This window comes from Nannospalax galili, unplaced genomic scaffold (genome assembly GCF_000622305.1).
Source record: "Nannospalax galili isolate Female #2095 unplaced genomic scaffold, S.galili_v1.0 scaffold192, whole genome shotgun sequence".
NCBI classification, from domain to species: Eukaryota; Metazoa; Chordata; class Mammalia; order Rodentia; family Spalacidae; genus Nannospalax; species Nannospalax galili.
Genome location: NW_008331810.1, coordinates 1,322,740 through 1,337,592, shown reverse-complemented (window position 1 = coordinate 1,337,592; position 14,853 = coordinate 1,322,740). Strand labels below are relative to the sequence as shown.

General features: G+C 48.6%; 1 protein-coding gene across 4 annotated transcripts in view; it reads left to right on the top strand.

The window, feature by feature from the left end:
- The first annotated feature begins 5,174 nt into the window (after positions 1-5,174).
- Positions 5,175-14,853, top strand: part of Brwd1 (bromodomain and WD repeat domain containing 1) — a 100,794-nt gene continuing 91,115 nt past the window's right edge. For all 4 annotated transcript variants that reach the window (XM_008826912.3, XM_029560530.1, XM_017796558.2 and 1 more), the window contains exons 1-5: positions 5,175-5,368; positions 5,441-5,499; positions 5,572-5,601; positions 5,711-5,770; positions 14,263-14,413. In XM_008826912.3, the coding sequence (XP_008825134.2) occupies positions 5,320-5,368; positions 5,441-5,499; positions 5,572-5,601; positions 5,711-5,770; positions 14,263-14,413 (349 nt within the window). In that variant the 5' untranslated portion in view covers positions 5,175-5,319. The remainder of the gene's footprint in view (positions 5,369-5,440; positions 5,500-5,571; positions 5,602-5,710; positions 5,771-14,262; positions 14,414-14,853) is intronic.

The following is a 14,853-nucleotide window of genomic DNA, read 5'->3' as shown; positions in this document are numbered from 1 at the left end:
ATATATATCAAACAACTATTGAAAAAGAGGTCTTAATGGGTGAGGCTATAACTCAGTGATAGAGTCCTTCCTTAGCATCTTGGAGGCCCTGGGTTTGATCTCTAGCATTGTTTAAAAATAAAAAAAATTAAAAAAAAAATCAAGGCCAGAGAGGGCTCAGCTCTGACACACAAACACAGACCCTTTCGCATCTAGTTCCCACATCCCAAGGTCTTGTCCAACCACACTGTGTCTGTTCTGTGAGGAACATTTCAAAGACTTGGGGATAGACAGCCGCCCAGCCACCGGCCAGTGCCAGCAAGTAGTAACAAATAGGGAGAGAAGCCAGGGACTAGGGAGAGGCACACGTTGGAGAGGGAGGAAATTAAATGTGGAAACAATTTGCTGAGGGAGGCAGGGGAAAGCAGCCCGAAGGAGATAGCTGGCTGGGGAGACCTGGAGGGGAGAAAAGGTCCTGGGGAAAGATGACACCCCCAGGAGGGTGGTACAGGAGGGAGCCCAGGAAGTAGCTGCAAGCCTGGAAGTAGCCAAGGGCCCACCAAGAGCTCAGATTTGGCCATTGTTTCAAATGCTCTACTCATCAAGACCCAGACTCTCCTATTTGTAGGGCTTTATCCACCACATGAAGCCTGCATTGCACAGGATGCCTGCTTTGGAGAGGGCCCTCAAAACGGTGCTTGTTGCAGAGAAACCAGGCTTGGTTCCCAGAACCGACAGAGTGGCTCACAACCATCCGTACCTTTTGCTCCAGAGGTTTGACACCTTCTATTGGACTCTGCCGGCACTACATGCATGTGGTACACATCACGCAGGCAAAACACTCATACACATAAAAAATAAATCTTTAAAAAAACCCACTGCTGTTGAATCAGCAGTCCAAGTTTTTGTGTGCACATGGTTCTCCTCCCAGGCGCTGACTGGGTTTTGTGTACTGCTGTTCTGTGGATCCTGTACCACTGGCCTCACAAGCCCTCAGAACACCACCCAGTCTATGAGTGGGTCTTCAGTGCCTGACCAGAGAACCCGAATTTAGTCAACATCAGTTTTTGTTAATCTATTATGTACCTAATTTTCTCTCTAAATCTCTACTGGTTACAGATTTCCTGATCTCACTTTTCTGTCTTTCAAAATTGATTTAATCTACTCCTTTGTGGTTTAAGAGTCTTGCTCCAGGTTGGCCTGGAACTTTTAAAAAGTCAATTATCGGGGCTGGAGAGATGGCTCAGCAGTTAAGAACACTGACAGTTCTTGCAGAAGACCCAGGTTTAAATCCCAGCACCCACATGGCAGCTAACAACTGTCCGTAACTCCAGTTCCAGGGGATCTGTCTCTTCTGTTCCCCGAGGGCATTGCACGACATGGGTGCACTTACCTACATGCAGGCAATACACGTGTACACATAAAATAAAAATATATTTTTTAAAAGTCAATTATCAATGTATCTGTACACGGGTGTGCTCATGCCATTGTGTGTGTGTGTGTGTGTGTGTGTAGGTCAGAGGACAACTTTAGGGAGTCAGTTCTCTCCTTCCACTGTGGGATCTAGACCCAGGAGTTGAACTTAGGCAAGCACTTTTACCCATTGGGCCATCTTGTTAACTCCTGGAACTTTTTTTAAACATCTGGGGATTGAATCCAGGGCTCACATCACACACGCTAGACAACTGCTCTACCACTCAAAACACTCCCACTCATTTTCTGAGCACCCTCTTGTGTGCAGTTTCTGTGATCACACTGATTTTTTTAAGAGATCTTATTTATCCCCCATTCTGTAGCCAAGGATGACTTTGGATTCTCTGGCTTCCACCTCCTGAATGCTGGAATTAGAGGAATGCATGGCTGTGCCTGTCTTTATGAGGTGCTGGGGATCCAAGCCAGGGCCTGTGCATGCTAGGCCCTCCCACAGACTTTTTTTTTTTGATCTTTTTGAGATAGTGTCTCCTTGTAGCCCCAACTGGCCTTGAACTTGAGAGATCCGCCTGCCTCTGTCTCCTCCTGAGTGCTGAGACTAAAGGCGTGTACCACCACGCTTGGCAGATTTTTTAATTTAAAAAAGGCTTCCCACCCTTAGGGAAATTTTTAAAATTTATTTTTATGTGTATGAGCGTTTTGCCTGCATGTATGTAAATGCTCTCATGTAGTGGAACATCCATATGGGCCAGAAAAGTGTGTTAGATCCCCTGGAGCTGGATAACAGATGGTTATTAGCCACCATGTGGGTGCTGGGAGCTGAACCTGGGTCTTCTGGGAGAGCAGCCAGTGCTTTTAACTGCTGAGCCATCTCTCTAGCCCCTTTAGGGAATTCTTAAACTTCCTACACCTGGGTTTCCTCATTCTGGAATGGAAATAACTGAGTCCAAGGGTCATCGGCGAAAACTGAAAACAAGGTCACACTCATCACCTGGCTTTTCAGAGCGTCGACTCAGGCACCAGCTGAGCAATCTTGCATCATCTACTGTTCAGACCCGTTTCCCTACATGGTGAAGGGAGACTTCTGCTGCGCCTGATTCAGTCTCGGGTGGAGCTGGCACAGCTGGGCTGGCTGCCTGCCACTGCTGCTGCTGTGTCCATCCTCTGGACTTCTTTGGAAAGTTGGTGTTACTAATGGTACCTGGTGCAGCTGTTCAGGCTCAGCTTGTTCACCTACAAAGGGATTGCTCCACAAAGGCTAAAACAGGCTTCCTGGAAGATGTACCTCACAGTGGAGATGGCTGACAGGTTACAGCTTCACTGGCCGTTGTCATCTTCCAAACTTGCTTCACAGAGTCTCAAGTTGGGGGGATTCCACTTACACCAAAGCCTCAGCTTGGGCATTTGTATGGGTTGGGCTCACTTTGTGACACACACAACTCTAGCCTTGTTGGAGACTACTTCTGGCAGGTGGTAGGAAAAGGATACTACCAAGGTAAAGGGTAGGGTCTTTCCCTTTCCTCTTCCCAGTGGGCAATCATCTGATCCCCTGGAGTGCAGTGGGGATGATATTCCATCTCATTATAATTTTAAAAAATTTTTTTATTTTTTTTTCCTTTTTGAGACAGGGTCTCCCTGGAACTCACTATGTAGACCAGACTGGCCTCGAACTCACAAAGATCTGCCTGCCTCTGCCTCCCAGGTGCTGGGATTAAAGGTGTGCGCCACCACACCCAGCTCATTAGAATTTTTTGAGTATATTTAAAAGGTTGGGGGGCTGGCAATATGTGCAGTCACTGCCGGCAAGGCGTACAGGTCCTTGCCATGGACCCAACCGGAGTTCGATCCCCAGGACCCACAGGTTCAAGGGGAGACCTAACTCCTCCAAGTTGTCATCTTTCACATGTTCTTTGATCCCCATGTGTGCTTGTGTATACACAAAATACATGTAAAAATTCCATCAAAATCTTGGAGAAGCATTTGCGACTGCAATTATAAAATACCAGGCTGCTGCAACTCAAGACTACCATTCCCATCCTCTCCCCACCTGCCCTCTTCTTCAACAGGTGCTGGTCATCAATCAAGGCCAGGGCCTTGTGCATAAGTGTTCTACCACAGAGCTACACCCTAGCTTTCTTCTCCCATGTCCTCATTTGAGATCATGTCAAGGTTACCATGCTATCTGCCCAGACCAGAATTGTAATTCCAGACAACCACCAAACTTTGGGAAATAGATTCTTGTGTCTCTGGGTGGGATACATTTTATTTTATGATACGGCTACAAAACGAACAAAGCACAAATTCCATGGCCAATCTAAAAGATTAAAGGGGTGGGAGGGGCTGAGGCTCCCTGGTTAGGAGCACTGGCTGCTCTTGTAGAGTTTAGTTCCCAACATCCACACTGGGTGGCTCAGTCACCTGTAGCTCTAACTCCAAGGGATCCGACCCCCTCTTCTGGCCGTGGCAGGTACCTGCACACATGTGGGACTGCACAGACACAAAAACAAATTAAAGCTTTAATACAAATTAAAGCTTCCCTCTGACACTCTCCCTACCAAGTCTTCGTCACTTGCAAATGTGATCCCTTGTGATCCGGCAGCCTCCAGCACACCGTTCTGAAGGAATACTGGAGTTGTAAGGTCCAGGCGATCCAGCTACGCACCTTCAATGACAGTGACTAGCGCAGGTAGTGGCACACCTGAGTGTGGCTGGGAATCCCAGTCCACTGGATGCGAGACCGCGCTTTCCTCCGCTCCAGGCGCACACTGGCGCAGTCCTCGACGCCGCCGTGGGAACCGTGAGGACAACAGCGGTGGACTGGCTCAAGGTCTACCCAGGGCAGCTGGGGCCAAGGTCCCGGAAGTGACTGCGGGCCTGCCGCCCAACGGCGCCTCCATCCACCGGACGTGGTGAAAGAACCCAGTTAGGTCAGAAGGCCCGCGTGGCCGTTCAGGGAATTTTCTGGCCCTCATCCACCTTGTCAACCTCAAATCTGACAGGCAAGACACACGGCGGCCCCGCCCTTCCCGTGGGCCTTCTGAATCCGATGCGTCCTGGCGGTGCCCTCCCAAGGCGGGCCGCGCAGGGGCTGGGTCTGGAGGCCTTGAGGACCCCCCACGGGCCTCGACGTCCCCGAGTCGTCTGGGTTCCGCGCAGGCCTCGACGTCCCTCAGGCCTCTACGTCCCCCACGGGCCTCTACGTCCCTGAGTCCTCTGGGTTCCGCGTAGGCCTTGTCGTCCCACAGACCTCGACGTCCCTCAGGCCTCTACGTCCCCCACGGGCCTCTACGTCCCCGAGTCCTCTGGGTCCCGCGCAGGGATCGACGTCCCACGGGCCTCGACGTCCCTCAGGCCTCTACGTCCCCGAGTCCTCTGGGTCCCGCGCAGGCATCGACGTCCCACGGGCCTCGACGTCCCTCAGGCCTCGCCGTCAGGCAGGCCTCGCCTTCACACTAGGCACAGGCCTGGGTCCAGGTGACCGTCAGCGCGGGCCCCGCCCCTCCGGCCCAGGCATCCCTGCCGCAGCCGCTGCACAATGGCAGGCGGCCGCCTCACCGCGCGCAGGGATTCGGCCCCCGCGCCCCGCCCCTTCCCGCGCCCCCGCCCCGACGCAGGCCCAGCGGGCACGCTCCGCCCTGCACCTCCCGCGGCCGACGCCGGGGCTGTGCGGCGAGGACCTCCTCCCGGGCCCGGACTCCTCTCCGGGCCCCGCCCGCCCCCCACCTCCGGCAGACGGACTACTTCGCCCCTCCCCCTTCGCGCGGCGCTACTTCCGTCCGCGGACGCGTCGGCGCGGGCGGCGCGCACGGCATGGCGGCGGCGCGCGCCTAAGGAGAGGGGACGCCAGTCTGGTCAGGCCTCGGCGCGGCCTACACGCTCCGCTGACCCGCTCCCGCCCCGCGTCTCGCCATGGCCGAGCCCTCGCCCGCCCGCCGTCCGGTGCCGCTTATCGAGTCGGGTAAGACGCGCGCCGCCCCCCACCCGTCCCCGCCACCCGCCCGGTGCTGACCGCCCCCGTTTCCTCCCGCAGAGCTCTACTTCCTCATCGCCCGCTACCTCTCGGCCGGCCCGTGCCGCCGAGCGGCGCAGGTGAGTGCGGGGCGCGGGGGGCGGGTGTGGGCGCCGCCGCGGGGCGGGTGTTGACGCGCGTCTCTGCCGCAGGTGCTGGTGCAGGAGCTGGAGCAGTACCAGGTCGGTGCCGCCGTCCCCGTCCCCGTCCCCGTCCCGTCCCGTCCTCGCGGGGCCCGCCCGGCCGCCCGGGAGCGGTGGTCACGCGGGCCCTTTCTGTCTGTCTTTCCAGCTGTTGCCGAAGAGGCTGGACTGGGAGGGCAACGAGCACAGTAGGAGCTACGAGGAATTGGTGAGCAGCGTCCGTCCGCGTCCTCCGCGCGCCGGTTGTCCGCGGGGCCTAGGCGGCCGGGGCAGCCGCGGCGGCCGGGGGCTTTATTTCTTCTGGAAACCGTCCTGGGAGCGGCGCGGGCGGTGGCGGCGGTCTGGGCTCGCGGGCGGGGGGGGCGGGGCGGGTGGTGGTGGCTCCAGGTGCAGCCGCCGGCCACTCAACGCGGCGCTCTCACCGCCGCGGCCCTTGTGGTGTCTTGTAACGCGCGCTCTCATTGGTCCCCGCTCGTCCTGCCCCGCCCAGGTCTCCAGACCACTTGTTCCCGGGAATGGTCTCTGGCTCCAAGGTGGACGAAGGTCCTGGATTGGCATTTTTTCCTCCCCCATTTTCCATAGCGGCCTCATGAAGCGCTGCCGCAGCGTAAAGGTGTGTTACCGGTGCCGTGGCCGCCCGGAGCGGACCGGTATTGGTTCAACACCTGCGTAGCAGAGCAGGCTTTAGCTTGACTTTTCCTTTTTTTTTTTTTTTTTTTAAATATTTTATATGTATGTGTGTATTGTATGGAAGTGCACCCGTGTCGTGCAGTGCCCGCGGAGGTCAGAAGAGGGCGTCGGATCCCTTAGAACTGGAGTTACGGACAGTTGTTAGCTGCCATGTGGCTGCTGGGATCTGAACCCAGGTCGTCTACAAGAACATTCAGTGTTCTTTCCCGCTGAGCCATCTCTCCAGCCCCTAGCTTGACTTTTTACAGTTTATTTAGGGTGAACGTGCGATGGAGGAGGCACCGAGGCACAGATGGAATTCTCAGCGGGATACAGCTTTATTTCGCACGGGGCACCTTTCCCTTGGGGAAGGGAAAGATGTCAGCCCACGGGGGCTATGAGCTGGGACTTTTTACATATGGGGCCTTTGGGGTGGGGAAGGGGGGGTTGTTTGGGGGAGAAATCAGGGAGGGGGAAGCAGGTAGGATTAGGGTGTGGAAGTGTTTACTTTTTCCCTCTTAAGATGAGAGAAAAACATCTTCTAAAATCTCTGGTTATCAGGTAGAATCTGCTTATCCTATCTTTGGAGGTCAGAGGAAAGGCAGGCTGCTTCTCAGTAGGGTTTGTTTCCCTTGACTTCAAAGGTCAAGGTGCTTATCAGCTAAGTTCCCTTTTTCGGGCTCCAAGGTCTGTAGGTCCCTGTTGGGGAGGGGGGGAAGCTGCTGCTGTTTGGAACCCTAACAACTATTAATTTCATTTTATATGTGTGAGTGTAGTGCTTGCACGTATGTGAGTGCATCTGTGTCCTGCAATACCTAGGGAGGTCAGAAGAGGGTTTCAGATCTGCTGGAACTGGAGTTGCAGATGGTTGTTAGCCAGCATGTGGGTGCTGGGATTTGAACCTGGGCCCTCTGCAAGAGCAGCCAGTGCTCTAACTGCTCAGTCATCTCTCCAGCCCCCCTCCTCTCTTGGTTTTTCTTTATACTCTACACACTTGCTTAGTTGTGCTTGTGAAGTATAATTTGGCTTTATCCACAGTTAACAGCAATAACGGATTTGCTTATCCTAGGTGGAATAAAAAAAAATTCCAGGAAAATAATTTGACAGTCTTTGAAATAAGGACAGAGTTCTTTATTTTCCAGTCCCCGTTTCAGCATGTTGAATACGGCCAACTGAAAAGAAACCTGGATGGATGTACAGGCCAGAGTGGCCTTGACTTTGCAATTCTGCTTCACCCTCAGTGCTGGGCTGGGATTACAGGAGTGTGCCACCAGGCTTGGTGTCCCTGTCACCATGGTGCCAAGACCTGTAAGCAGATGGTGTTGGACTGTTTTTACAGTAATTGCAAAATAGAGCCAGCCAGGGGATTTGCCATGTTTCATTGTTCAGTATGAACAGTCACCTGGTCTTCAGTGCTGGACCCTGAACCTAACCCAGAGCACCCACTAGTGCTAGGCAAGTGCTGTAAGGGCCTGCCCACAACCACACTGCTCAGCCAAGCATTAGCTTTCAAAGCCTAGAGACTGGTGAGTGGAACACTTTTATTTTTGTTGTCTAATTTGCCATTTCAGAGTTATTTTTTAAAAGCAGATACATGGGGCAGATGGGGTGGCTCAGCAAGTGAAAACACTTGTTGTCAGCTCTGATATATGAGTTCAATTGCAGGGACCCAGACCCCCAAGTTGGCCTCTGACTTCTACTCTCCAGCTCTTGCATATATGTGCATGGTGTACACACAAATTAATAGATGTCATAAAAACTTTTAAAGTGAACACCAGAGTGAATATTTTCAGGAGAGTTCTAAAAGGCGTATAATGGATCAAATTTGTTTTCTAATGTTTGGTACTTTAAGGCTTTGGTGGGGAGGCAGCTGCTGGGCTTCTAGTGCTAGGCAAAAGCTCAGCCCCTGAATTGGAACCTCTTTGGCAGGCTTCTATCACTGATTCACACCCTCTCCGGAAGTATCCCAGAGCTGGGCAGATTGTGAGCCACTACCCCTAGGAAGGGTTCTACGGCGGAGTTAGAGCCCCAGGCAGGGCTGTTCTTCTGAGCCACATTTCTACCTGTGGCTTTTTGAAAGCCACAAAATGCTGACTGGGCAGTCATGCTGCAGGAAAGAAATCACATGGAACAAATGGAGGGCTACCATTACTGATGCTACTTTTCCGTGCCAGAGTTCAGAGAGAAACAAGCTGCTTTCCTGTCGTGACTGAGCAGCTTATGACATCACCTGTCACTGTTTTCTTCAGCTTTCCGCTCCAGTGTTGAGATAAGCCACTTAGAATAGAGCACTTAAAATGTTTATTACTGTGGGTGGACGGGGACATGAGGGGAGGTCAGAGGACAGCCTTGAAGAGCTGGTTCTCTTTCCACCATGTGGATCTTGGGGATGGAACTTCGACTGTCATGCTCCTGAGGCGAGCCATTAAGCCCTCTTGCTGTCCTTAGAGCATTATTTTCTTATTTTTTTGAGACAGGATTTTCCTGCAGTCCCAGTTGGCTTCTCCAGAGATCCTCCTCCCTTCTGCACCCAAGTGATGGCTCTAAAAGCCATACCTGGCTTTTTTTTTTTTTTTAAAGAATGTCTAACTTACAGATCTCCAAAGTCTCCTTTTTTTCTTTAGTATGTAGAAGTGTCCTAAGCATGTATAAAGTAATTATCCCCTCTATATCATTACAAGATTGGGACTTTCTAGTTTCCTGTATTTACTTTGGTTTCTATTTGAGATGTTTTTAGGATTTTCTGTGAATGAAATTTTAAACAGACAAATGGAATGAAGATCAGCTACCTGTTAGTGATTAATAGAGTCCTGCATCTGTTACTGCTCCCCATTGGGTTGCTTTTAAGGAAGTTGTGTATAGCCATTCCTGAGTTGCTGGAATATTTTTCCATTATGTGTATCCTCTCTCTGTGTGTCCGTGTCCGTGTCCGTGTGTGTGTGTGTGTGTGTGTGTGTGTGTGTGTGTGTCCGTGTGTCTGTGTCCCCACCCTTGAAGGCATGTGTGTGCTGTGGCAACACGAGATCAGAGGGTGACTTTTGAGACTTGATTTTCCTCCCGTGGTGGGTTCTGGGAATTGTCAGACTTAGCACTAAGGCCTTTACCCACAGCCATTTCACTGGCCCCCAGTTTATATTCTTGATTATAATAATATGTAACACACTGATTTCTTACCAGGTCAGTCATTTTCTTTTTAAAAAATGAATTTTTAAGCCAAGCATGGTGGTGCATTTCTTTAATCCCAGCACTCGGGTGGCAGAGGCAGTTGGATCTCTGAGTTCAAGGGCAGCCTAGTCTAGATAGAGATTTCCAGGCCAGCTGGGACTATAGGAAGACCCTGTCTCAAAAAGACCAAAAAAAAAAAAAAAAAAAAAAATCATTTTGTGTGTATGAGTGTTTTGCCTGTATCTAAGTGTACCTGTGTGTGCAGTGCCTATGGAGACCAGAAGAGAATGTTGGATACCCTGGAACTGGAGTTAGGAACAGTTAGCTGCCATGTGGGTGCTGGGAATGGAACCCAGGTCCTCTGCAAGAGCAGCCAGTGCTCTTAACTGCTGAGCCATCTCTCCAGCCCTGATTTTTTAATTTTTTAAAATTCTTTTTAAATTTTTTCCAACTTGCTTTAGTTGCAGAATGGCCATTGCATAGTGCACATTGTGTTCTGGCAACTTGTGTAGTTGTAAGAGAAGTGGCTTTAGTGACTGATGGTTGTAACATTGCTCCCCATCCTCAAAGCTTCCACCTCCTCTGTAAAACTTCTTGAACCAATACTGCACTGTGCCGGATTCCTTTAGTTCTTAGGCCAGATGCCTTGATGTTGAGTTATCTTTGCATTTTGACCCATTTTAACTCAGATAAGAAAATTGCATGAATTTGGTTTTTGTCTAACAAACATTTCCATGTGTAAAACAAATATAAAACAGTAATAAGTCATCAGCAAAAAACACAAAGCATGAAGTGCCATTAAAATGATGTATTCCAGTATCATACAATAAACTTCAACAATGCAAAGTCTGCCATTACTTTTGCACCAACCTAATATTAAAATCTCTCTCAGATGTGGCCTTCACTTGAAAACCAGCTAGAGTACTTTGTGGTAGTGAGTGCCTATGGGATGAATGGGAACAATTCTTACCTTTTCTTCAACTGCTTAATTGGAGGACTTTATTAGCTATGTACAAAATAGCACCTTAGCAAATGTGGACATGGTGGACATGCCTGCAGTCCCATCACTCAGGAAGCTGAGGCAGGAGGACTTTGAGTTGAGGCCAACCTGGTTTCCATATGTAGCAAGACTTTGTCTCAGAAGCAGAAAAAGGGTTGTGTAGGGCTGATGATGGAGTGTGGTAGAGTGCTTGCCTGTCATGAAGCACCAGGTTACAGCCCCAGAACCATAAGACAAGAAACACTGCTCAACCTTCAAAACCAACCAACCCTATACAATCTCTAACCGGAAGTTACAAACCTGTAACTCCTCCAAGACTATTGTCTCTGTGCTTTATTAAGGTATAATTAATAGACAAGTAAATCTACTTAAATACTCAATTTGATAAAAATTGGCATCTGGAGCCTGGTGTCGCGGCCCAGGCCTTTGGTCCCAGTCTCGGGAGGCAGAGGCACAGGGATCGCTGAGTTCAATCTCAAAAAGACCAAAAAAAAAAAAACAAAACAAAAAAACCCAATGGGTTTCAGGGACTAGAGAGATGGCTCAGTGCTTAAGAGCACTGGCTGCTCTCGCAGAGAACCAAGGTCAGTGTTAGCACACATGGTGACTAACAACTATCTCTAGTTTCAGGGTGTCTGACACCTTCTGCCCTCTGTGAACACTGCACTACACGGGTGCACTTACATACATGCAGGCACAACACCATACACTTAAAATAAAAAAGTTGACATCACCAGCAGTGATGTCTGTCCCTTGCTTCCTCCATGCTCTCCTGCTGTACTCTCAGCAGTAAACACCAGTTTCCAGAATAAGTGTACTGTATGCTAGGTACTACCTCTGGCTTCTCTGAGCATGATTCATCCATGTCGTATGTTACTAATACTAAGAATGTTTTGGTTCTTTGAGAGTTTCACATATGTATATAGTGACCATATTGACCCCTAACTCCCGGGAGTTCTCCAACACCCCTCTTCCCACCTTGGTCTTTGACTGCTCTAGTCAACAGGAAGGGGCACTTTGTTAGGGTCTTGGGGTCAAGAGCTGCCCTCAACTTTACTTGACCTGGGCGTGCAGGGTGTTGATTTGGCCCCCTTAAACTGCAGGCACAGCACCAGGGCCAGGCCAGCCACTTTCTGTTGGTTGTAGTCGGACAGAACGTGGCGATTGCTAGCAAATGCCAGCTGCTCATGTTCAGGTGGGGATGCTTTCCTTTCTTGGATCTTGGCCTCCACATTCTTGATGGTGTCCCTTGACGGTGATGGGTCTTGCCAGTCAGGGTCTTAATGGATCTTCATCTTGGTGTTGGCTGCTAGGTTATGTTGCTGAAAAAGTTTGCTTTTTTTTTTTTTTTCAAAAAAAGAAAAAGGCCCATGACCCACTGAGTCTAAGTCTGCCCATGTGTGCATGTGTGGCCGTCCTTTCCCTTTTCCCTTTTTTTTTTTTTTTGAGACAGTCCCACATGTAACGTTGGTAGTGCTGTGACTATAGGTGTGAGCCGCTGCGCTTAGCTTACTGCTTGCTTTTGCTAAACTTTGTGTAGTATGTTTATTCACTCACTGTTGGTAGACATTTGGGTTTTATCTTCATTGAAAAGAATCTCCTGGGGCTGGAGAGATGATTCAGTGGTTAAGAATACTGGTTGTTCTTGCAGAAGACCCAGGTTCGAATCCCAGCACCCACGTGGCAGCTGACTCCTGTCCATAATTCCAGTCCCAGGGGATCTGACAGCCTCTTCTGACCTCAGTGGCCATTGCATGACACGGGTACACTTATCTACATGCAGGCAATACATGCATATACATAAAATAAAAATAATAAAAATAAAAGGAATCTCCTAAGAACATTCATGTAGGAATGTTTTTATGAGTATGCACTTGTAAATGCTATTCAGGACCTGGGAGCAGGGTGGCTACTACGTATTTTAAGAAGCAGCTGAACTGTTTTCAAAAGCTGTAGTTCTTTATAGGCCTATCAGAGTTCTTGTTTTGGTTTTGCTTCTTTGAGATGGGGGTTTCATGCAGTTCAAACTGGCCTTGAACTTACTTTGTAGCTAAGACTGGCATTGAACTTATGACTGCACTGCCCAAGTGCTGGGGTTGCAGGTGTGTGCTGCCATGTCTGGCTAGCATCCATTTGCCAGGTTTGATCGGGTTAGTCTGATGGCAGCTGTTCTGGTTGGTGGTGGCTGTGGCTGGCTGGGGTTTGGGTCAGGCTCTCACAGCTTGTACTGTTCGTGTCCTCACCTGCTCACCTGCCATCTGCACTGCCTCTGCTGATGGCTCTTCAAATCTGCTCAACCGAAAGGTGGGATTGTTTTTGGTTTCAGATACGGTGTGAATATGGTGGTATTTGACTATGGCTGAAAACCCTGACCTTTGAAATTTTCCTCATCTATAAGTCTGGATGCAATATTATTATTATTGTTTTTTTTTATTTTTATTTTTTTTTGTCTTTTTGAGACAGGGTCTCCCTGTAGCCCTGCTGTCCTGGAACTCACTATGTAGACCAGCCTGGCCTCGAACTCACAAAGATCCGCCTGCCTCTGCCTCCCAAGTGCTGGGATTAAAGGCATGTGCCACCACGCCTGGCGTTATTTTTATTTTATGTGTATGGTGTATGCGTGTATTGCCTGCATATAGATAAGTGTACCCGTGTCGTTCATTGCCCACGGAGGTCAGAAGAGGCTGTCGGATTCCCTAGGACTGGAATTATGGACAGTCGTTAGCTGCCATGTGGGTGCTGGGATTCAAACCTGGGTCTTCTGCAACAACAGCCAGTGTTCTTAACCGCTGAGCCATCTCTCCAGTCCCTGGATGCAAGTTTTATCAGATAGGTGCTTTGCAATGTTTCTCTCAGTTTATCTTTTGATTTTTTGTTGCAGTGCCTTTTGAGGAAAAAGTGGTTTGATGGAGTCCAGTTTTATCAGCTTGTTCTGTAGGTGGTGCTTTTGGTGTCAGATTAGAAATATTTGACCTCAGACCATAAAGATGAAGTATGTTTTTGTAATTTTTCTTTGATAACTTCATACAGTGTGTACAGTGTATCTAGATCATAGCCTCCCTTTATAAAGTTCAAATAGGTTTTCACTTTTAAATTGCATATGATCTCTGTTGAGATAATTTTTGTTGATGCTAGAAAGTATTTAAAATTGGATAGTTTGGGGGGCTGACAAGATGACTCGGGTATACCTGTGCCCACAAAGCACACAGTAAATTAAAAAATAATGTAAATGAAAAATCAATTATTTTTGGTAAATGGCTTGTCTAGTCTTTCCAGCAATGTTTGTTGGAATCACTGTCTTTTTTTCCTACTTAATCGCATTTGCACCTTTGTCAAAAATCAGTGTTTACCATATGGATGGTGGCCCATGCTCTTAACCTCAGCACAGGGGTGGCAGAGACAGAAGGATCTCTGATTCTGAAACCTTATGTGGGATCAAAGACATTTCTCTCTTTTTTTTGGGGGGGGGCGGTCTTTTTGAGACAGGGTCTCCTTGTAGCCCCAGCTGTCCTGGAACTCACTATGTAGACCAAGCTGGCCTTGAACTCACAGAGATCCACCTGCCTCTGCCTCTGCCTTGCAAGTGCTGGGACTAAAGGCGTGCACCACCATGCCCGGCTTCTATAAGTCTTGAAGTAGACTTGTAACGTTTTCTTTTTCAAAATTCTTTGGCTTTCTGTGTCATTTGCATACACATTTTGATTGGAGTGAGTTTGAAACTATAGACTATTTACTGTAGCCTTTCATTTATCTTACTGTGCTTTGTAGTTTTCAATGTGATTTACACTTTAGACTATCCCTAAGCAATTAAATGTTTCAGTACCACTGTAAGCAATGTTGTTATTAAGACTTAACTCTCCAACCAGGTCTTGTCCAATAAGCATGTGGCTCCTGATCACCTGTTGCAAATCTGCCAGCGCATCGGTCCTATGTTGGATAAAGAAATTCCACCCAGTATTTCAAGAGTCACTTCTTTGCTTGGTGCAGGAAGGCAGTCTTTGCTACGTACAGCAAAAGGTACCTTAATTTGAAGAAGTGTTCTGCTTTGTTGTTAATAGCTTATAACTGTGAAGTCATGTAAGCGTTGTGGAAGGTGATAATGTAAATCATGCCATGGACTATAAAAGTTATCTGCAATTAGTATAGACCTTTGAATTTTATTCCGTGTTTAATGGGTCCTTCTGCATTTCAAAAATTGATAAAAGACGTAGATGTTAAGCTAAAAAGCTTGAATTTATTGAGATGTGTTTGAGGTTTTTATCAATGTGAGTTATTAATTTTCCATTTTGTAGCTCACTCATAACTTCAATGAATGTAATTGTATGTGTCTAATAAACTCTAAATGCTAGTACCTTTGATACTTAGATTCTGAAAGCCCTTTGTTATGATCAGTGGTTTAAAAACACTGGTAGCAGTTTGAAAACAAAGCACCAAAAATGTAAACTTGCTTGTTTTTT